The 24498-nt window shown below is 42.4% G+C and overlaps 1 protein-coding gene across 7 annotated transcripts in view; it reads right to left on the reverse strand.

The window, feature by feature from the left end:
* Positions 1-24498, reverse strand: part of ASH1L (ASH1 like histone lysine methyltransferase) — a 236081-nt gene that overhangs the window by 100272 nt on the left and 111311 nt on the right. For all 7 annotated transcript variants that reach the window (XM_062192443.1, XM_062192444.1, XM_062192440.1 and 4 more), the window contains one exon: positions 11693-12434. In XM_062192443.1, coding sequence (XP_062048427.1) covers positions 11693-12434 — 742 coding nt within the window. The remainder of the gene's footprint in view (positions 1-11692; positions 12435-24498) is intronic.

A 24498-nucleotide genomic window follows, 5' to 3' on the forward strand; every position in this document is an offset into this window, starting at 1 on the left:
AGGGGCGGCGCCGTGGCGCAGTAGGTTAATCCTCCACCTGTGGCGCTGGCATCCCATGTGTGCTGGTTCTAGTCCCGGCTGCTCCACTTTTGATCCAGCTCTCTGCTGTGGCCTGGGAAAGCAGTAGAAGATGGCCCAAATCCTTGGCCGCCTGTACACACATAGGAGACTGGGAAGAAGCACCTGGCTCCTAGCTTCGGATCGCCGCAGCTCCGGCCATTGTGGCCATTTGGGTAGTGAACCAACGGACGAAGATCTTTCTCTCTGTCTCTCTTTCTCACTATCTGTAACTCTACCTCTCAAATAAATAAATAAAATCTTTTAAAAAATATATAAACAGGCGGCCGGCGCCATGGCTTACTAGGCTAATCCTCTGCCTTGCGGCGCCGGCACACCGGGTTCTAGTCCTGGTCAGGGCACCGATCCTGTCCCGGTTGCCCCTCTTCCAGGCCAGCTCTCTGCTGTGGCCAGGGAGTGCAGTGGAGGATGGCCCAAGTCCTTGGGCCCTGCACCCCATGGGAGACCAGGAGAAGCACCTGGCTCCTGCCATCAGATCAGCACGGTGCGCTGGCCGCAGCGCGCCTACCGCGGCGGCCATTGGAGGGTGAACCAATGGCAAAAGGAAGACCTTTCTCTCTCTCTCTCACTGTCCACTCTGCCTGTCAAAAAAAAAAAAAAAATATATATATATATATATATATATAAACAGAATCCTAAAACACACAAAAACACCTTTAAAAATATATAGGTGATTCCAGTTCCACATAAAGATGTAACAGGTAGATTCACTTCTACCTTCTTATCTTTCTGCTAGGTACAATTACAAACCCTGGAAATTATAAATAAACTTAAGCAGGGTTGGCGCTATGTTATAGCAGGTAAAGCGCTGCCTATAGTGCCAGCATCCCATATGGGAACCGCTTCAAGTTCTGGCTGTTCCACTTCTGACCCAGCTCTCTGCTAAGGCCTGGGAAACCAGAAGACAGCCAAGTCTTTAGGCCCCTGCACCTTCGTGGGAGACACAGAGGATGCTCCTGGCTCCTGGCTTTGGATTAGTGCAGCTCCAGTGTCATGGCCATCTGGGAAGTGAACCAGCAAATGGAAGACCTCTGTTTCTCTCTCTCTCTGCCTCTCTATAAACATAAGCATGAGGCAGAAACTGTGGTGCAGTAGATTAAACAATATTTGGGATGTCTGCATCCTGTATCAAAGTGCCAGTTCTGAGTCCTGGCCACTCTGCTTCCAATCCAACCCTCCGTTAATGCATCCTCAGAGGCAGCGGATAATGGCGCAAGTGCTTGGGCCCCTACTCCCAAGCAAGATAGAATTTTGGGCTCTTAGCTTTGGTGTAGCCCAGCCCTGGCTGTTGTGGGCATTTAAGGCATAAACCAGCAAATGGAAGATCTCTGTGTGGGTGTGTCTCTTCAAGTAGATAAAAATAAACATTTTTAAAAAATAAAATAAACATAAGCAAACATAGACTTGGGATGTGAACAAGGTCCTAGCCAGTACAAAAAGGAAAGAAAAAAAGACTGGGAATGAAGAACTACAAACTATCCTTAGATACACATGACAGAAATATATAGAAAAGCAACTGTATTTCTATCAGTGAACAAATGGAAATTGAAATTAAGTAGAAAAAGAATTATTTAATTTAAAATAAAAACAAAACATAAATCTAACAAAATGCATAAAGTATGTTAGAGTGAAACTGGTAAAAACATTGATCAAAAAAATCAAAGGTAACCGAAATAAATGGAGAAATATACTTTATCCATGAATTGAAACACTCAATAATTAAGATGGCAATTTTTCCCTAATTGATTTATTAACACAATCTCAATCAAATACCAACAGAAGAGGTTTTATTTTTGGCAAAACAGAAAGATAATTTCTGTCAGTTGTATGTAAAGGTAAGTTGTAGTTCTTCATTTCCAAAACATATTTATATGAAAAGACAAAAGCTAGAAAAATTTGAAGGACTGATTATTTGATTTCAAGACTTACTATAAAAGTATAGTCATCAAGACAATGTGGTACCAGCTGAAGGAAAGAAATGTAGACCAAAGAACAGAACAGAATCCAGAAACAGACTGAGAGATTTACAGAGAGAGATGGAAAGACAAACAGAGAGAATCTTCCACCTGCTGGTTCACTCTTCAAATGGCTGTAATGGTCAGTGTTAGGCCAGGCTGAAGTCAGGAGCCTGGAACTCCATCTAGGTTTCCCATGTGGGTACAGGGTACCAAGCACTCGGGTCATCTGCTGCTGCCTTCTCAGGCACATTAGCAAGGAACCATCAGAAGTAGAGCTGCAGGGGCTTGGACTGGCACCCAAATGGGATGCTGGTATTGCAGGCAGAGATCTAATCTGCTGTGCCACAACATGGCCCCCAACCATGTGGTATAATGTATAAACCATATTTACAGTTTAAGCTATTTCTAAGTGTAAAATTCAGTGGCACGAAGTACATCCATATTGTTTTATAACCATCAAATACTATCCATCTTCAACTTTTTCATTATCCCCAACAGAAACACTGAATCTATAAAAGACAAACTCCCCTCGCCAAAAAAAAAGAGCCTGGCACTGTGGCACAGCGGGTTAAGCCTTGGCCTGAAGTGCCGGTATCCCATATAGTACCAGCTGCTCCTCTTCTGAACCAGCTATCTGCTATGGCCTGGGAAAGCAGTGGAAGATGGTCTAAGGACTTGGGCCCCTGCACCCACATGGGAGACCCAGAGAAGTTCCTGACTCCTGGCTTTGGATCGGCGCAGCTCTGGCCGTTGCGGCCGTCTGGGGAATGAACCAGCTGATGGAAGACCTCTCTCACTGTCTCTACCTCTCTTTGTAACTCTTTCAAACAAATAAGATAAATCTTAAAAAAAAAAAAAAAAAAAAGACAAACTCCCATAGGCTGGTGTGATGTAGTGGGTTAAGCCACCGTCTGCCATATTGGTATTCCCTAAGGTTGCCAGTTCAAGTCTCGGTTACTCCACTTCTGATCCAACTCCCTGCTAATGGCCTGGGAAAAGCAGCAGCAGATGGCCCAATTCATTGGGACCCTGCATCAGCGTGAGACAGGATGGATGTCCAGGCTCCTGGCTTTGGCCTGAACAAGCACTGACCAGTATGGTTGTTTGAGGAGAGAACCAGCAAATGGAAGATCGATCTCTCTCTCCTTTTCTTTCTATAATCTGCCTTTCAAATAAATAAATCTTAAAAAACTAAACAAAGCAAAAAAACCTCCCATTCCACCCTCTCACCAACCCATGATAACCACTATTCTACTTTCTATCTATATGAATTTGCCTATTCTAGGTTCCTCATATAAGTGGAATCACACAGTATGTGTCCCTTTGTGTCTCACTTATTTCACTTAGGTGACGTCGTTAAGGGTCATTTAGGTATCAGAATTTGGCTCTGACACTTTACTGAATTTTCACTTCCTTTCCCTCATTTGCTTAAAAATACGTATACCACCAAGGCTCTCACACTCAACTCAGAGGCATACGGCTCCCATGTTCTACGAGCATATCTAACTAATGCCTTTTTTTTTTTTTAAAGATTTATTTACTTATTTATTTGAAAGGCAAAGTTAGAGAGCAGCAGAGGCAGGAGCAGAGAGAGAGATCTTCTATATGCTGGCTCACTCTCTAAATGGCCAAAATGACCGGAGCTGGGCAGATCTGAAGGCAGGAACCAGGAGTTTCTTTTGGGTCTCCCACGTGAGTGCAGGGGCCCAAGGACTTGAGCCATTTTCCGCTGCTTTCCCAGGCACATTATCAAGGAGGTGGATCATAAGTGGAGCAGCCGGGACTCAAACCAGTGCTGATATGAGATGCCAGTACTGCAAAGCAGTGGCTTCACCCACTACGCCACAGTGCCAGCGTCCCATCTAGTGGTTTTTTTTTTTTTTTTTTTTTTTTTTTTGACAGGCAGAGTGGACAGTGAGAGAGAGAGACAGAGAGAAAGGTCTTCCTTTTGCCGTTGGTTCACCCTCCAATGGCCGCCACGGCCGGCATGCTGCGGCCGGCACACCGCGCTGATCCAAAGCCAGGAGCCAGGTGCTTATCCTGGTCTCCCATGCGGGTGCAGGGCCCAAGGACTTGGGCCATCCTCCACTGCACTCCCTGGCCACAGCAGAGAGCTGGCCTGGAAGAGGGGCAACCGGGACAGAATCCGGCACCCCGAGTGGGACTAGAACCTGGTGTTCCGGTGCCGCAAGGTGGAGGATTAGCCTATTCAGCTGCGGCACCGGCCCCATCTAGTGGTTTTAAGATTGAAGCAGGTACCTTTCTCTGAAGGGAGGAAAGAACTTCCACTTTGACTATGACCCTGTCGGAATAAGATCGAAGTCGGTGAACTCAAAAGGCTTCCATAGCCTTGGCAACTCATGACTAGAGCCTAGGGAGATTACTGACGCCATAAACAAGAGTGTCAAATTGTTAAGTCAACAACAGGAGTCACTGTGTACTTACTTCTCATGTGGGATCTGTCCTTAATGTGTTGTCCAATGTGAAGTAATGCTATAACTAGTACTGAAACAGTATTTTACACTTTGTTTCTGTGTGGGTGCAAACTGATGAAATCTTTACTTAATATATACTAAATCAATCTTCTGTATATAAAGAAAATTGAAAATGAATCTTGATGTGAATGGAATGGGAGATGGGAAGGGTGTGAGTGGGAGGGAAATTATAGTAGGGGGGGAGCCATTGTAATCCATAAACTGTACTTTGGAAATTTTTATTTACTAAAAAATTAAAAAAAAAAAAAGATTGAATTTTTTGGGACTGGTGCTCGCTCGCTCTCTCTGCTTCTCTGTAACTCTGCCTTTCAAGTAAATAAATAAATCTCCCCCCCACACACAAAAAAAGAGAGAGATTAAAAAAAAAATAAGACTGAATTTTTTTCAGGAAAGAAAAAGGAAGAGGTTAGGACAAGATAAATGTTTTTCTGACATATTAATCTATACCTATACAGTAACTTTTTAAGCTTTGTTTTTTGGATTTAGAAAATAAGGTGGTGCGTCATGTTTAGATTATGTTTTTAAGATTCACCTAGGGGCTGGCACCATGGTACAGCAGGTTAAGCTGCCGCCTTTCACTCCAGCATCTCATATGAACATCGGTTTCAGATCTGGCTGCTCCATTTTGGATACAGCACCGTGCTAATGTGCCTGAGAGGGCAGCAGAAAATTGCCCAAATACTTAGGTCCCTGCCACCCATGTGGGAGACCTGGATGGAGTTTTAGACTCCTGGCTTTGGCCTGGACTAGCCCCAACTGTTGTTGCCACATGGGAAGTGAACTGTCTCTCTTCCCTTTTCTTTCTCTAATTCTGCATTTGAAGTAAGCAAGTAATTAAAAAAAAATTCATCTACATTATTTCCAGACTGCTGTAATTAATTATTATGCTACAAATATACATTGTATAAAAAAATTACAATTTACTTATCTCCTTTCCTGTTGACTTAGGATGATTTTTTTATATAAATTATGACCATTCTCATTACTAACTTTCTGAAAAATTTTTGCTGTTGTCCCTCAGACTAGAGGTTTGCTAGGATATCCAGGACAGAACTCTCAGATTATAAGGGTTATTCTGTAAAATTATTTTCTTTTATTCATATATTTTGGATACAAGTATAATACAAATTAATATTTAATTATTTTTCATGTAAATATCCTCCCAGTCTACAGGCAGTCTTCATATTTTTGTTATGTTCTTGTCTGGTGTACCTAAGTTCTTCATTTTCTATAATCTATCTCTTTATCTTTATGGTTATCTTTTGAGATCTTGTTTTTGAAATCATCTGACAAGATTATAAATTTATTTTCTTCTCACACTATTTAAGTTTAAACTATCCTTTTCAAATCTATGTATTTAGTCAACTGGGGGTTAATCTAATTGCCATTTCATGGAATGTCAACTTTTGAGGTAGTGTTGTTTCTCTACTGATGCACAATGTCACATAGCAAGCTTCCATACATACACACACACACACACATATGGGTTATTTCTCTAATTTACTAAGTTATAGTTTAGCTTAAAATATCACAGACTGAAATTAAGTCCCAGGCAACTTCTGGGTCTCCCATGTGGGTGCAGGGGCCCAAGGACCTGTGCCATCTTCTACTGCTTTCCCAGGCCACAGCAGAGAGCTGAGAGGTGCAGCTGGAACACAAACTGGTACCAACATGGGATGCAGGTGCCGCAAGCAGAGTCTTAGCCCACTACGCCACAGTGCTGGCCTCTTGACCTTATCTCTTTAAATAACAGATGAATCTATTTTTCAGATTCTTAGCTTAGAAATTACTTGTTCAGGGCCGGCGCTGTGGCGCAGAGGGTTAGTGGCCTGGCCTGAAGTGTCGCCATCCCGTATGGGCTCTGGTTCCAGTCCCAGCTGCTCCTCTACAAATCCAGCTCTCTGCTATGGCCTGGGAAAGCAGTGGAAGATGGCCCAAGTCCTTGGGCCCCTGCACCCACATGAGAGACCCGGAAGAAGCTCCTGGCTCCTGGCTTCGAATCAGCGAGCTCCGGCCATTGCGGCCAATTGGGGAGTGAACCATCGGACGGAAGACATCTCTCTCTCTGCCTCTCCTCACTCTGTGTAACTCTGACTTTCAAATAAATAAAAAGAAATTACTTCTTCAGGGAAACTAAGTTAATTACTTCTATTACATATTCTCTTAAGAAATTTCATGGGGCTGGCACTATGGTCGGTAAAGCCGCTGCCTACAGTGCTGGCATCCCATGTGGGTGCTGGTTCAAGTCCTGGCTGCTCTACTTTCGATCCACTTCTCTGCTATGGCCTAGGAAATCAGTGGAAGATGGCCCAAGTCTTTGGGCCCCTGCAAGTGTGTGGGAGACCTGGAAGAAGCTCCTGGCTTCTTGCTTTGGATCGGCGCAGCTGCAGCTCTTGAGGCCATCTGGGGAGTGAACCAGTGGATGGAAGACCTCTTTTTCTCTCTGCCTCTCCCTTCCAAATTAATAAATTAATTAAGAAAAAAAAAGAAACTTCATAATAGCAATTGAGTTGTAAGATCCATGAACCTAGTATTTTCTTCTACATCTTTCTGCAATAGACATAATATAATAATCTTGTAATACTTATCTAATAAATAAAAGAACAAATATCTACTACATAACAGGTACTATAATCAGCTCCAGTTGTAAAAGTTAAAACACTGCTGTTGTCTCTGAGAATTTGGCATGTCCTTTCCTTCATCTTGGGGGCAGAAATTCTTTTTTTTTTTTTTTTTTTTTGACAGGCGGAGTGGACAGTGAGAGAGAGAGACAGAGAGAAAGGTCTTCCTTTGCCGTTGGTTCACCCTCCAATGGCCGCCGCGGTAGCGCGCTGCGGCCGGCGCACCGCGCTGATCCGATGGCAGGAGCCAGGTGCTTCTCCTGGTCTCCCATGGGGTGCAGAGCCCAAACACTTGGGCCATCCTCCACTGCACTCCCTGGCCACAGCAGAGAGCTGGCCTGGAAGAGGGGCAACCGGGACAGGATCGGTGCCCCGACCGGGACTAGAACCCGGTGTGCCGGCGCCGCAAGGCGGAGGATTAGCCTGTTGAGCCACGGCGCCGGCCTTGGGGGCAGAAATTCTATCTTTGCCTTCAAAAGCTCTTCAAATCCCAGCATACCATCCTACAGAAAAATGTTTAATATTGCTGACCATAAGCTAGAAATTGCTGAAACAGAAAGGGTAATCTGAAGTAAGATCAACTTTTTAAAGCACATTTTTAAGGTGCCCCTTTCTAAAGTGAATGATAGAAATATTTGAAACTATAGTGAAGGCACTATGGTGAACTCACTCTCCTTGTAGGTGTTTTAAAACCTTAGTAATTGGCCAGCGCCGCAGCTCACTAGGCTAATCCTCCACCTGTGGCACCAGCACCCCGGGTTCTAGTCCCAGTTGGGGCACCGGATTCTGTCCCAGTTGCTCCTCTTCCAGTCCAGCTCTCTGCTGTGGCCCGGGAGTGCAGTGGAAGATGGCCTAAGTGCTTGGGCCCTGCACCCACATGGGAGACCAGGAGGAAGCGCCTGGCTCCTGGCTTCGGATTGGCGCAGCACGCTGGCCATAGTGGCCATTTGGGGGGTGAACCAAGGGAAGGAAGACCTTTCTCTCTGTCTCTCTCTCTCACTGTCTATAACTCTCTCTCTCTGTCACTGTCTAACTCTGCCTGGCCAAAAAAAAAAAAAAAAACCAAAAAAACCTTAGTAATTAAAGTGGTATTGACAATGATAGCAAAATGGACTGTCAGAAAACAATATAAACCATTTAAAAATATACTAAGACTCAAAGATACATAAGATTTTGTTTTGTTTTGTTTTTTGACAGGCAGAGTGGACAGTGAGAGAGAGACAGAGAGAAAGGTCTTCCTTTGCCGTTGGTTCACCCTCCAATGGACACCGCGGCTGGCGCACTGTGGCTGGCACACTGAGCCAATCTGCAGGCAGGAGCCAGGTACTTCTCCTGGTCTCCCATGCGGGTGCAGGGGCCCAAGCACTTGGGCCATCCTCCACTGCCTTCCCGGGCCACAGCAGAGAGCTGGCCTGGAAGAGGGGCAACTGGGACAGAATCCGGTGCCCTGACCGGGACTAGAACCCGGTGTGCCGGCGCCACAAGGCAGAGGATTAGCCTATTGAGCCACGGCGCTGGCCCATAAGAATTTCATACATGATAAACAGATCATTTCAAATAAGTAGGGAAAGGATATATTCATCAATGAATATTGGTAGGATAACCATCTGAATAGTTAAGAAGAAAACTAAAACCTTTAAGTCATATATAATACAAAAGTGAATTTCAAGTAATTTAAAGAGCTAAATGTAAATAAGCAAGATGTAGTGGCAGGTTTTATAGAGTACTTAGGCTTCTGCTTAGAATGCCTAAATCTGAAATTGGATGTTCCCTTCTCCATTTCAGCTTCTTGCTAATACCCCCAGAAGGCAGCCGGGGCCTCTGCTACTTTTCCAGGTGCATTAGCAGGGAGCTGGACTGGAAGCTGAACATCCAGAACTTGAAACAGTGCTCCCATAAAAGATCCTGGTGTTGCATGCGGTGGCTTAACCCTCCGCAATGCAAGGTTGGTTCTAACGTGAGCATTTTTGCCCTGTATTTTCTTCTAAGATTTTATAGCTTTAGACCTCACATTTATTTAGGTATTTATTCCATTTTGAGTTAAATTTTGAACACAGTGTAAGATAAAGGTTTAACTTTGTACTTTTCCATGTACTTTTCAGAAAACATTTCCTGTTTTCTGAACACCATTTGTAGAGAAAACTCTCTTTTATCACTGAATGGTTTTGGCGTCTTTCTCAAGAATCTCTTGATGATATGACATATGCAAGATATAGATATATGTTCTTGATATATGTTCTTATATAGGTACCATACTATTTTATTAGCAGAGTTTAGCAGCAAAAACACACAGATATTTCATAAATATTAAAAGTTTTAAACACCAAAAGAACAGCATCAACAGCATAAAATTGGAACCCATAGAATAAAATATTTGCAAATTATATACCTAATAAATGACTAATACCCAGAATACAAAATTCTAAAATTCAGTAACAAAAAAACCAAGCAAACAAATTAAAAAACTGGCAAAGAAGGCCGGTGCCGCTGTAGCTCAATAGGCTAATCCTCCGCCTGCGGTGCCGGCACACCGGGTTCTAGTCCCGGTCGGGGCGCCGGATTCTGTCTTGGTTGCTCCTCTTCCAGTCCAGCTCTCTGCTATGGCCCGGGAGGGCAGCAGAGGATGGCCCAAGTGCTTGGGCCCTGCACCCGCATGGGAGACCAGGAGAAGCACCTGGCTCCTAGCATTGGATCAGCGCGGTGCGCCGGCAGCAGCGGCCATTGGAGGGTGAACCAACAGCAAAAGGAAGACCTTTCTCTCTGTCTCTCTCTGTCTAACTCTGCCTGTCAAAAAAAAAAAAAAAAAAAATGTGGCAAGGAAGTTGAATAATCATTCTTTTTTCTTTTTTGACAGGCAGAGTGAACAGTGAGAGAGAGAGAGAGAGACAGAGAGAAAGGTCTTCCTTTGCTGTTGGTTCACCCTCTAATGGCCGCCGCGGCCGGCACGCTGCGACCGGCGCACCGCACTGATCTGAAGGCAGGAGCCAGATGCTTCTCCTGGTCTCCCATGGGGTGCAGGGCCCAAGGACTTGGGCCATCCTCCACTGCACTCCCGGGCCACAGCAGAGAGCTGGCCTGGAATAGGGGCAACCGGGACAGAACCGGCGCCCCAACCAGGACTAGAACCCGGTGTGCCGGTGCCGCAAGGTGGAGGATTAGCCTATTGAGCCGCGGTGCCGGCTGAATAATCATTCTCGTAAAGATTACCAAAAGGCCAATAAACACATGGAAAGTTCCTCAACATCATTAATAAGGAAATGAAAATCAAAACTACAAAGAGATACTACCTCATATCCATTAGGATGGTTGCTTATCAAAAAACAAATAAACCAAAAAGAAAATTACAAGTATTGATTAGAATGTAAAGTAAATGGAGTCCCTGTGTACTGTGGACAAGGATGTAAAACAGCACAGTGCAGAGGAAAAAAATAAGGTGGTTTCTCAAAACATTATAAATAGAATCAGAATATGATTCAGCAATTCTACTTCTGAGTACATGCCTAAAAAGATTGAAAGCAGGGCAGCGAAGAGATAGTTTTACTCTATTTTCAAAAGAGCATGACTTAGAATAGTAAAAAGTTAAAGCAACCAAAGTATCCATTGATGAAAGAATGGAGAAGCAAAATGAGGTAAACACAGATCTAATGAAGTACAATATTATTCAGAATAAAAAGAAAAAGAAATTCTGACATGCCAAAACCTGAATGAACCTTGAAGGTTTTCTATTCAGTGAAATAAGCCAGTCATCATACTGTATGATTCCACTTCCATAAGGTACACAGAGTGGTCAAATCACAAAGACAGAAAGTAGATCGATAATGGTGAGAGGCTGGCTGGCTAGGACAATGAGAGTTACTGTTTGATGGGTAAAGTTTTGGTTTAGCAAGATGAAAAGAAAAGAACTATAGAAATAGTGATGGCAACATAACATTATGTACTTAATAACACTGAAATTTATACTTAAAACATGGTTATGATGGTAAGTTTGATTTACTTTTTATAATAAAAACACTGGGGAGAAACATTAAATATATCTTCAGGAAAATAAAGAATCTCTTTGGATACACAACAAAAGGATTAGGTTTCTTTGTGTATCTGTGATTCTTGATTTCTGCTGTATATTTTTTAGAAAAAAAGTAAAATTATGAATGAAAAGGAAACTATCAACAAAGTAAGCTGAAAATTCCAGAAGACTTAAAAATTTATCTGATGACTGAAAAGAGGAGCACAAAGAAGATAAGATAAATAGTGTAATAGTAAAAATAATTCTACTTACACTACTCTCTATTGGGTAAAACACATAATTTCTCTGGGCCTTAATCATCTACAAAGTGAGGGGTTTGGGCTGGACTATTACATCTCTTGCTTAATTATTTATAACTTGACATAGCCATAAATAAGAATTTTTGAAAAGAACAGGCCTTACAGAGAACAAAACAGAAGTCTGTAAGATTAACTGACTAATTTGTCTATGTAGATATGTTACAACTATACAAAGCTAATTTCTTCTACTCAAGTAGTACTTTAAACAAGAAATTACCTTTTATTATTCTCTTGCTCTTCTTCCTCTGGTAATGACTTCTGCTTTTTCCTGGCCTGTTCATTCAAGAGCCAGCTTTTCCTTTTCAAACCCTTCTTATGCTCTGGGTTCAGGTTTACACTCTGAACAACAGCTTCGATTACATCTGTAACTGTATCAGGACTGAGGTGTAGTGCTGCTGCCTCTTCACCTTCGTTCAATTCTGGGCTGACCAACTGGGCAGCTTGGAATGCCTGCATTGATACTACGGCCTGGAGAGGACATTTCCGAGGTCGACCTGGTCTGCGTTTTACGAAGTTATTTCCTGTCCTGGCCTGCCTTTGAAGTTTTTTGGCTTTTAAAATTTTATTGACGTGGTCTAAGTTTTTCTTAGTGGCCAAAATTTTGTCATAATTGCACATTTTCCGAGCTTGGCGCTGCATAGCTTCCATTACACTTCTTTTGATATGATGAGGGGAACAGCTGCTTGTCAATTTTTCAGAAAGGAGTGAGATGCTATTACTGCAAGGGTCAATGGGGACTGCAGGCACTAGAAGGCTGTCTGGCTTTCCTAGCGTCCGCTCCTTGCTGTGGCTACGTCCTGGACTGGAGGAAGGTGCTGCAGAGGCAGTTGCAATCACAGCATCAATATTTTTCTCCATGGGCTCTTGGTCTTCATTTTGTACCATCCGCTGCAGCAGGCTATCCACAGAGTCATCTCCAGAAGCAATCAATCTTGGGCTTCGAGAGGGAACTCCATTTACTAAAAAAGACAACAATAACACACAGATCAAAGACAAGAAATACTGTTCTATTTTCCATAGGAAGATTAAATGTCATAATGCCATATGCATTTGTCTTTCATAGATAAGTTGCTAGTTTATTTTCTTCAATAAAGTATATGAAAATAAGCAAAATAAAATCAAAGTGGGCCTATATTCCCAATAATATGTGGATTAAAAACAGCAACTTTCTCTAGTAGTTAAGGAACAACCAGAAAAAGTGCTTAATTATTAAAAAAGAAGTTCCAGTCAAGGGAATTGATAGTTAAATGCTGAATGAAGATCTAACCTTTAATTATGGATAACATGAGAGATCATCAAAAAGCTCAAGGAAAAGGCTTATTATGAAAAAACTACTCATTGTTGTCAAATTTTTCTTTTAGAAAGTTTTATTACTAGAATAGACAAACACTCATATAAACTGTTATAAAGATTATAGAAAGCATTTTCAAGAAGTTTGTTGAAAATAGAATTAAAAATGGAAATAAAGGGGGAAGAATTTGAAATCCATGCATAGTTTTTCCCTAAGACATATTTCTGCAAACTTTCAAAGATATTTCAAATGTTCAGTAAAGATTAGAAACTAAGTGGTCTTAGATAAACCTTATTAAGCTGATGGTCCAATGATTTTGTAAACTTGTTTATTCAGAGAGCACTCAGTGACTTTATATGACTACATAGTACAAGAAATAGTTAACCTTCAGTGGAACTGAATTTGGGTGTGAACCAGGGGATGGAAAATCTCGCTCTCTATTCCTCTCTCTTTGTAATTCTGCCTTTCAAATAAATAACCTTGAAAAAAGTAATCTGAAAATTAAAATATACATGGGAGGGGCTGGAAAAATGATGCAGTGAGCTAAGCCTCGGCCTGCGGTGCTGGCATCCCAAATGGGTGCCAGTTCTAGTCTTGGCTGCTCCTTTTCAGATCCAGCTCTCTGCTATGGCCTGGGAAAGCAGTAGAAGATGGTCCAAGTGCTTGGGCCCTTGAACCCGCATGAGAGACCCAGAAGAAGCTCCTGGCTTTGGACTGGCCCGGTTTCAGCAGTTGAGGCTGTTTGGGGAGTGAACCAGCAGATGAAAGTTTCTCTATTTCCCTGTTTGTCTGTAACTCTATCTCTCAATAAATAAATAAAACCTTTAAAATATATATAGGAGTGTATACGAGGGTACTTCAAAAGGTTCATAGAGGGGCTGGCGCTGTGGTGTAGTGGGTAAAGCCACTGCCTACAGTGCTGCCATTCGATATGGGCACGGGTTCGAGACCTGGCTGCTCCACTTCCGATCCAGCTCTCTGCTATGGCCTGGGAAAGCAGAAGATGGCCCATATGGTCTCCCATATGGGTGCAGGGGCCCAAGCACTTGGGTCATCCTGTACTGCCCTCCTGGGCCACAGCAGAGAGCTTGACTGGAAGAGGAGCAATTGGGACTAGAACCTGGTGCCCATATGGGATGGCGGCGCCACAGGCGGAGGATTAACCAAGTGAACCATGGCGCCAGCCCAATAAATAAATCTTCAAAAAAAAAAAAAAAAAAGTTCACGGAGAATGGAGTTATTTTTGCTGTAAAAAGTTTGAATTTTTTCCCCTTCAATTTTTCCCATCTGTCTTTAATGCCTTTTTTCATTTTAACTCAATTCCTATTATCTAAAAATTGCTTTAAAATCAAGAATGTTGTTATCTCAAATGTGTCATATATCTACTTATATAATTTTCTCATTTAATTTCATGTAATACATCATTTGATTTTCCAACAGTAAACAGACTTTGCATTTGCAAAATAAACCCACTTGGTTACAGTATGTTACCCACTTTTACACAACATAATTAATTGAGAAACTATATTGGTCTAGTTTTCTTGAAACACTTTTGCCTGGTTTCAGAATCAAAGATATACCGCGTAATAAAATGAGCTGGGAAGTGCTTATGTTCTCTGAAAGAGTATGTAAAGAGGATTACGTTTTCCTTATGTTTGGAAGGCTTTTGACTAAACGTTTTTTTAAAGATTTATTTTTATTTCTTTGAAAGGCAGTTACATAGAGCCTGGGAAGAAGGAGGGAAAGAGAGAGAAAGAGATCTTCCATCTGTTGGTTTGCTCTCCAAATGGTCAAGATTGTGTCAGGCCGAAACAAGGAGCAAAGAACTTCTTCCAGGTTCCCACATGGGTACAGGGGCCCAAGGATTTGGGCCACCTTCCAATGCTTTCCCAGGTGCATTAGCAGGGAGCTGGATTCAATGTGGAGCAGACAGGATTTAAGCCACTGTCCATATGGGATGCTGGTTTTGCAGGTGGTAGCCTAATGCACAACACCAACGTTGGCCCCAATTAAAGGAATTTTATTTGGGCTTTGAATTTTTTTTTGGACAGGCAGAGTGGACAGTGAGAGAGAGAGAGAGAGAAAGGTCTTCCTTTTTTGCCGTTGGTTCACCCTCCAATGGCCGCTGCGGCCGGCGCACCGTGCTGATCCGAAGCCAGGGACCAGGTGCTTTTCCTGGTCTCCCATGCAGGTGCAGGGCACAAGGACCTGCGCCATCCTCCACTGCACTCCCTGGACACAGCAGAGAGCTGGCCTGGAAGAGGAGCAACCGGGACAGAATCTGGCACCCCGACTGGGCCTAGAACCCGGTGTGCCGGCGCCGCAAGGCGGAGGATTAGCCTAGTGAGCCGCGGCGCCGGCCTCTACGTTGATTTTTCTTTGTCATTTGGTTAGAGATTTTTTCAAAGAACCACTGTTAGTTTTAATTGATTTTCTTGCTTTTTTATTTCTTTTTTTTTGACAGGTAGAGTTAAACAGTGAGAGAGAGAGAGATAGAGAGCAAGGTCGTCCTTCCCTTGGTTCATCCCCCAAATGGTTGCTACTGCGGGCGCTGCACTGATCCGAAGCCAGGAGCCAGGCGCTTCTCCCGGTCTCCCATGCGGGTGCAGGGCCCAAGGACTTGGGCCATCCTCCACTGAACTTCCCGGGCCACAGCAGAGAGCTGGCCTGGAAGAGGAGTAACCGGGACAGAATCTGGCACCCCGACTGGGCCTAGAACCTGGGGTGCTGGCGCCGCAGGCAGAGGATTAGCCAAGTGAGCTGCGGCACCGGCCTTTGCATTTTTTTCTGTCTTCACCATTTTCTACATTTTTTAATAAAGATTTATTTATTTGAAAGTCAGAGTGATGAATGGTAGGGAGGAAAAGAGACAGAGACAGAGAGAAACAGAGACAAGGAGAGCAGGCACCCATGGTTCAGATCCCAAATGGCCGCAATGGCCAGTGTTGGTCCAGGTCAAAGCAAGAGCCAGGAGCTCCATCCAGGCCTCCCATATAAGGAGGGGCCCGCATACTTGGGTTACATGCCTCTCCTTCCCAGGCACAATAGCAGGGAGCTGGATCAGCGACAGAGCAATTAGGACTTGAACCAGTGCTCTAAGATGTGTTGCTGGCATTGTAGATGGCAACTTTGCCCACTGCACAACAAAGCTGGCCTATATTATCTTCATTCTAATATTGGTTGAATTTGTTCTTTTTTCTAGCTTCCTAAGGGTGAGAGCTTGGATCACTGATTTAGACGTTAAAAAAAATAATTATGTAAGCTACATGGGCTGACGTGGCATAGCTAGTAAACCTGCCACCTGTGACACTAGCATCACATGTGGGTGCCAGTTTGTATCCTGGTTGCCACTTCTGATCCAGCTCCCTGCTAATGATGTGGTAAAAGCAGCAAAAGATGGCCCAAGTGTTTGGGCCCCTGCCACCATGGGAGTCCCAGATGAAGTTCCTGGCTTTGCCCTGGCCCAGTCCTGGGTGCTGCAGTGAACTGGGGAGTAAACCTGTGGATGAAAGGTCTGTCTCTCTTTTGCTCTTCTGTTAACTCTTTTAAATAGATAATTTTTTTTTTTTAAAAATAAAGCTAGCTATAAATATAGTCTTAGCTGTTAACTCCACAAATTTTGCATATTTTTTAAATTATTCATTCAAAAATATTTTTTCTTCTATTTTTTAAAGTGAAAAGAGTTTTTGAGAATTACTCTTTGACAAGTATATTGCTTAACTTCCACAACTTGACAAATTTCAAGATATCCTGTGTTACTGAATTCTAATTTAACTCTGGTAGGGTCAGAAAATATATTCCATATGAGTTCCATCTTTAAAAATTTTTTTGAAAAGATTTCTTTCTTTTTTTTTTTTACAGACAGACAGTGAGAGAGAAACACAGAGAGAAAGGTCCTCCTTCCTCTGGTTCACCCCCTAAATGGCCACTACTGCCAGTGCACTGCACCAATCTGAAGCCAGGAGCCAGGTGCTTCCTCCTGGTCTCCCATGCGGGTGCAGGGACCAAGGAACTGGGCCATCGTCCACTGCCTTCCCGAGCCACAGCAGAGAGCTGGACTGGAAGAGGAGCAACCAGGACAGAATCCAGTGCCCCAACAGGGACTAGAACCTAGGGTACCGGCGCCACAGGCGGAGGATTAGCCTAATGAGCCATGGCACTGGCCTGAAAAGATTTCTTAGAAAAGTCACAATTACACACACACACACACACAGAGAGAGAGAGAGAGAGAGAGGGAATGTTCCATCTATTGGTTCACTCCCCAGATGGCCACAACTGCCAGGGCTGGAGTAGGCTGAATCCAGGAGCCAGGAGCTTGATCCAGCTGTCCCACGTGGGTGACAGGGGGCCAAAACACCACAACACTGGCCCCCTCTTTTAAAATTTATGAAGATATTTATCATCCAGAATATGAAGGTATTTTGATATAACTAATTCTACATGCACTTCAAAAGAATATGAGAAAAATGTGTTTAATATTTTCCCATTTGTTGATAACTTCTAAACAAAGAACTTCCTTTAGCACTTCTGTGGCTTTAAGCCTGTTGGGAACAAATTCTTGTTTTATTTTTCTATTGTTATTTTTGAAGGATATTTTCACTGGTTAAAGAACTGTATTTTTTTTAAAAGATGTATTTATGGCCGGTGCCGCGGCTCAATAGGCTAATCCTCTGCCTTGCGGCACCAGCACACCGGGTTCTAGTCCTGGTCAGGGCGCCGGATTCTGTCCCGGTTGCCCCTCTTCCAGGCCAGCTCTCTGCTGTGGCCCGGTAATGCAGTGGAGGATGGCCCAAGTGCTTGGGCCCTGCACCCCATGGGAGACCACGCGCCGGCAGCACTGTCAAAAAAAAAAGATGGATTTATTTCTAAAGATTTAATTATTTATTTGAAAGTCAGAGTTACACAGAGAGAGAAGGAGAGGCAGAGAGAGGTCTTCCATCAGCTGGCTCACTCCCCAGTTGGCAGCAATGGCCAGAGCAGAGCTGATCTGAAGCCAGGAGCTTCTTCTGGGTCTCCCACATGGGTGCAGGGGGCCCAAGGACTTGGGCTATCTTCTACTGCTTTACAGGCCATAGTAGAGAGCTGGATCAGAAGTGGAGCAGGTGGGACTCGAACTGGCACCCATATAGGATGCCAGCACTGCAGGCGGTGGCTTTAATCGCTATGCCACAACGCTGGCCCCAAGAATTGTATTTTGAGAGATAGGTATTTGGTATAGCAATTAGGTTACTACTTAGAATGTGTACATCCCATATTGAAGTGTCTGGGTTCAAGTCTTAGCTCTTCTGATTCCAGCTGCCTGATAACATGCACTCTGGGAGACAGCAGATGATGGCTCAAGTACTCAGGCAACTGACATTCACTTGGGAGAGTTGGACCGAGTCCCTGGCTGCTAGCTTCAGCCTGGCGCAGCGCTCTCTGTTGTCCGCATCTGGGGAGTAAACCAGCAGATGGGAAATCTCCCTCTATTTGTATGTCTGTTTGTCTCTGTTTCTCTCCTGCCTTTCAAATAAATATAATAAATTAATAAAATTTAAGAAATTTCTATTGACAACTGATTTTTTTTCCCAGCACTTGAAAGACATAATACCATTCTGTTCTGGCCTACAAAATTCCTGACAATATATCTGTTATAAGTTGTTGCTATGTTTTTCTACGTTATAGTTATTTGTTTTATTTCTACAGGTTAATTTTAAGATATTCTCTTTATCACTAGTTTTCAGAAATTTGACGATATCCCTTGATGTGTGTTTGTGTGTGTATATTTAGCCCACATAAAATCTGCAGAGTTTCATGGACCTGTAGGTTACAGCTTTTATAAAGTGTGAAAAAAGGCGCGGAGTTTGGATCGCGGTTCAGCCGGCTCTGAACCTGCTGGAGAGCCTCAGGAAAAGACTCAAGAAAAAAACTGCAGAGGAAACGCTTCCGGATCTTGTGGATGAGACACAGAGGACTTACAGGGAACCCACCGCGTGGAAAACCAACCGAGACGAGCCGAGCGGCAGCGGCGGGAGAGGAGCCAGAGCCACAGAATCTCGCCAGTGTGGGAGCCCAGGAGGGTAAGACAAAGACCTGAGAAGTCCGAGACATTGGGGGGAGGGGGAACAGAGGCCTCTCCCTTCACTCACCAAGCAAAACAAAGAGCACCGCGATTTTACATATGTAAAGCTCAGCCAAACTCAGTATCTTTAGTGAAACTGGAGAACACATTGAGGGCTGCATAAACCCTGTGTATGGTCCCAGGGGTAGATCAAACGAATACTCACAGAGGCCAGATTTCAACTACCCTCAACTCCACTCCCAACTGAGTCAAAAAAAAAAAAAAAAAAAAAAAGAGAGAGAGAGCGAGCCAGCAAGGAGCAAGTAATCTGGGAGAGTCGCTCTTTACACAGCCTTAAACCTCAAGAAACAAGCATAGCTCTCTGGCCACACCCATCACAGCCCCTAAGGCTCCAACAAAGCAGACAGCTCACTTAGAGGCATAGTATAACGAGAGAAAAAAAACAAAAACAAAAACACCACAAATTATCTCTAACATGCCAAGCAAGAAACATAGAAGCGGAGGTACCAAGAACAAGGAAGGCACTATGACGCCCCCAAGTGAACAAGACACGCCAATGCAAGACTATGAAGATGAAGAAATAGAGGAAATGCAAGAAGCAGATTTCAAAAAATTGATAAGAACATTAAGAAGTTCTCAAAAACAAATTCTTGAACTACAGAAATCCTTAATGGACAAGATAGAAAATCTCTCCCGTGAAAATGAAATATTAAGGAGGAATCAAAATGAAATGAAAAAACTAGTGGAACAGGAATTTGCGATAGTGACAAAAAACCACAATGAAATGAAGAACTCAATAGATCAAATGGCAAACACATTAGAGAGCCTTAAAAACAGAATGGGTGAAGCAGAAGAGAGAATATCGGAATTAGAAGACAGAGAACAGGAAAGGAAACAGTCAAATCAAAGAAAAGAAGAAGAAATCAGAAATCTAAAAAATACTGTCAGGAATCTACAGGATACTATTAAAAAACCCAACATTCGGGTTCTAGGAGTTCCTGAAGGCATGGAGAGGGAGAAAGGATTAGAAGGCCTTTTTAGTGAGATACTAGCAGAAAATTTCCCAAGTTTGGAGAAGGACAGAGACATCCTAGTACAGGAAGCTCAGAGAACCCCTAATAAACATGATCAAAAGAGATCCACACCACGACACGTCGTAATCAAACTTACCACAGTGAAACACAAAGAAAAGATCCTAAAATGTGCAAGAGAGAAACGCCAGATTACTCTCAGAGGATCTCCAATTAGACTTACAGCTGATTTCTCATCAGAAACCCTACAAGCCAGGAGAGAATGGCGAGATATAGCCCAGGTACTAAGAGAGAAAAACTGCCAGCCCAGAATATTATATCCCGCAAAGCTCTCATTTGTGAATGAAGGTGAAATTAAGACCTTTCACAGCAAACAGAAATTGAAAGAATTTGTCGCCACTCGTCCAGCCCTGCAAAAGATGCTTAAAGATGTGTTACATACAGAAACACAGAAACACGGTCACCAATATGAAAGAAGGTAAAGGAAGGAAACCTCACAGCAAAAGATCACAGGAATCTCAAACCAGATACTAGAAAATATCTTTGGCAAATGGCAGGGCAAAGTTACTCCTTCTCAATAGTCACATTGAATGTTAATGGCTTGAACTGTCCAGTTAAAAGACACCGATTGGCTGATTGGGTTAAGGAACACAACCCATCCTTTTGCTGCTTACAAGAAACCCATCTATCCAACAATGATCCATACAAGCTGAGAGTGAAAGGCTGGAAAAAGATATACCACGCCAACAGAAATGAAAAGAGAGCGGGCGTAGCCATCTTAATATTGGACAACATAAACTTTACCACAAAAACTGTTAGGAGAGACAAAGAGGGGCACTATATAATGATTAAGGGATCCATTCAACAGGAAGATATAACGATTATCAACGTATATGCACCTAATTACAGGGCACCAGCTTATTTAAAAGACTTGTTAAGGGACTTAAAGGGAGACTTAGACCCCAATACAATAGTACTGGGGGACTTCAATACTCCACTCTCAGAGATAGACAGATCAACAGGACAGAAGATCAACAAGGAGACAGTAGATTTAAATGACACTATAGCCCAAATGGATCTAACAGATATCTACAGAACATTTCATCCTACATCTAAGGACTTTACATTCTTCTCAGCAGTACATGGAACCCTCTCTAGGATTGACCACATACTAGGCCATAAAGCAAGTCTCAGCAAATTCAAAAGAATTAGAATCATACCATGCAGCTTCTCAGACCACAAAGGAATGAAATTGGAAATTGGCAACTCAGGAATCCCTAGAGCACGTGCAAACACATGGAGATTGAACAACATGCTCCTGAATGAACAATGGGTCATAGAAGAAATTAAAAGAGAAATCAAAAATTTTCTGGAAGTAAATGAGGATAACAGCACAACATATCAAAACCTATGGGATACAACAAAAGCAGTGTTAAGAGGAAAGTTTATATCAATAGGTGCCTACATCAAGAAATTGGAAAGGCACCAAATAGATGAGCTTTCAAGTCATCTCAAGGATCTAGAAAATCTGCAGCAAACCAAACCCAAACCCAGTAGGAGAAGAGAAATAATTAAAATCAGAGAAGAAATCAACAGGATTGAATCCAAAAAAACATTACAAAAAATCAGCCAAACGAGGAGCTGGTTTTTTGAAAAAATAAACAAAATTGACACCCCATTGGCCCAACTAACTAAAAAAAGAAAAGACCCAAATCAATAGGATCAGAGATGAAATGGGAAACGTAACAACAGACGCCGCAGAAATAAAAAGAATCATCAGAAATTACTACAAGGACTTGTATGCCAGCAAACAGGGAAATCTATCAGAAATGGACAGATTCTTGGACACATACAACATCCCTAAATTGAGCCAGGAAGACATAGAAAACCTAAACAGACCAATAACTGACACAGAAATTGAAACAGTAATAAAGGCCCTCCCAACAAAGAAAAGCCCAGGACCAGATGGATTCACTGCTGAGTTCTACCAGATATTTAGAGAAGAACTAACTCCAATTCTTCTCAAACTATTCAGAGCAATCGAAAAAGAGGGAATCCTCCCAAATTCTTTCTATGAAGCCACCATCACCTTAATTCCTAAGCCAGAAAGAGACGCAACATTGAAAGAGAATTACAGACCAATATCCCTGATGAACATAGATGCAAAAATCCTCAATAAAATTCTGGCCAATAGAATGCAACAACACATCAGAAAGATCATCCACCCAGACCAAGTGGGATTCATCCCCGGTATGCAGGGATGGTTCAACATTCGCAAAACAATCAACGTAATACACTACATTAACAGACTGCAGAAGAAAAACCATATGATTTTCTCAATAGACGCAGAGAAAGCATTTGATAAAATACAACACCCTTTCATGATGAAAACTCTAAGCAAACTGGGTATGGAAGGAACATTCCTTAATACAATCAAAGCAATATATGAAAAACCCACGGCCAACATCCTATTGAATGGGGAAAAGTTGGAAGCATTTCCACTGAAATCTGGTACCAGACAGGGATGCCCTCTCTCACCACTGCTATTCAATATAGTTCTGGAAGTTCTGGCCAGAGCTATTAGGCAAGAAAAAGAAATTAAAGGGATACAAATCGGGAAGGACGAACTCAAACTATCCCTCTTTGCAGATGATATGATTCTTTATTTAGGGGACCCAAAGAACTCTACTAAGAGACTGCTGGAACTCATCGAAGAGTTTGGCAAAGTAGCAGGATATAAAATCAATGCACAAAAATCAACAGCCTTTGTATACACAGGCAATGCCACGGCTGAGGAAGAACTTCTAAAATCAATCCCATTCACAATAGCTACAAAAACAATCAAATACCTTGGAATAAACTTAACCAAAGACGTTAAAGATCTCTACGATGAAAACTACAAAACCTTACAGAAAGAAATAGAAGAGGATACCAAAAAATGGAGAAATCTTCCATGCTCATGGATTGGAAGAATCAATATCATCAAAATGTCTATTCTCCCAAAAGCAATTTATACATTCAATGCAATACCCATCAAGATCCCAAAGACCTTCTTCTCAGATCTAGAAAAAATGATGCTGAAATTCATATGGAGACACAGAAGACCTCGAATAGCCAAAGCAATCCTGTACAACAAAAACAAAGCCGGAGGCATCACAATACCTGATTTTAGGACATACTACAGGGCAGTTGTTATCAAAACAGCATGGTACTGGTACAGAAACAGATGGATAGACGAATGGAACAGAATAGAAACACCAGAAATCAATCCAAACATCTACAGCCAACTTATATTTGACCAAAGATCCAAATCTAATCCCTGGAATAAGGACAGTCTATTCAATAAATGGTGCTGGGAAAATTGGATTTCCACATGCAGAAGCTTGAAGCAAGACCCATACCTATCACCTTACACAAAAATTCACTCAACATGGATTAAAGACTTAAATCTACGACCTGAAACCATCAAATTATTAGAGAGCATTGGAGAAACCCTGCAAGATATAGGTACAGGCAAAGACTTCCTGGAAAATACTCCAACAGCACAGGCAGTCAAAACCAAAATTAACATTTGGGATTGCATCAAATTGAGAAGTTTCTGTACTTCAAAAGAAACAGTCAGGAAAGTGAAGAGGCAACCAACAGAATGGGAAAAAATATTCGCAAACTATACTACAGATAAAGGACTGATAACCAGAATCTACAAAGAAATCAAGAAAATCCACAACAACACAACAAACAACCCACTTAAGAGATGGGCCAAGGACCTCAATAGACATTTTTCGAAAGAGGAAATCCAAATGGCCAACAGACACATGAAAAAATGTTCAAGATCACTAGCAATCAGAGAAATGCAAATCAAAACCACAATGAGGTTCCATCTCACCCCGGTGAGAATGGCTCACATTCAGAAATCTACCAACAACAGGTGCTGGAGAGGATGTGGAGAAAAAGGGACACTAACCCACTGTTGGTGGGAATGCAAACTGGTTAAGCCACTATGGAAGTCTGTCTGGAGATTCCTCAGAAACCTGAACATAACCCTACCATACAACCCAGCCATCCCACTCCTTGGAATTTACCCAAAGGAAATTAATTTGGCAAATAAAAAAGCCATCTGCACATTAATGTTTATTGCAGCTCAATTCACAATAGCTAAGACCTGGAACCAACCCAAATGCCCATCAACAGTAGACTGGATAAAGAAATTATGGGACATGTACTCCATAGAATACTATACAGCAGTAAGAAACAACGAAACCCAGTCATTTGCAACAAGATGGAGCAATCTGGAAAACATCATGCTGAGTGAATTAAGCCAGTCCCAAAGAGAAAAATATCATTTGTTTTCCCTGATCGGTGACAACTGAGCGCCAAAGGGGAAACCTTTTAAGTGAAATGGACACTATAAGCAACAATGAACTGATCAGCTCCTGTCCTGACTTTAGAGGTACAATGTAATACTTTATCCTTTTTAGTATTTGTTGTTGTTGTTCTAGTACTATTGGTTGAACTCAGTAATTAACACACAATTATTCTTAGGTGTTTAAATTTTAACTGAAAAGTGATCCCTGTTAAATCTAAGAGAGGAAAAAGAGAGGGAGGAGATGAACAATTTGGAACATGCTCAATCGGACTGG

This window comes from Lepus europaeus, chromosome 5 (genome assembly GCF_033115175.1).
Source record: "Lepus europaeus isolate LE1 chromosome 5, mLepTim1.pri, whole genome shotgun sequence".
NCBI lineage: Eukaryota > Metazoa > Chordata > Mammalia > Lagomorpha > Leporidae > Lepus > Lepus europaeus.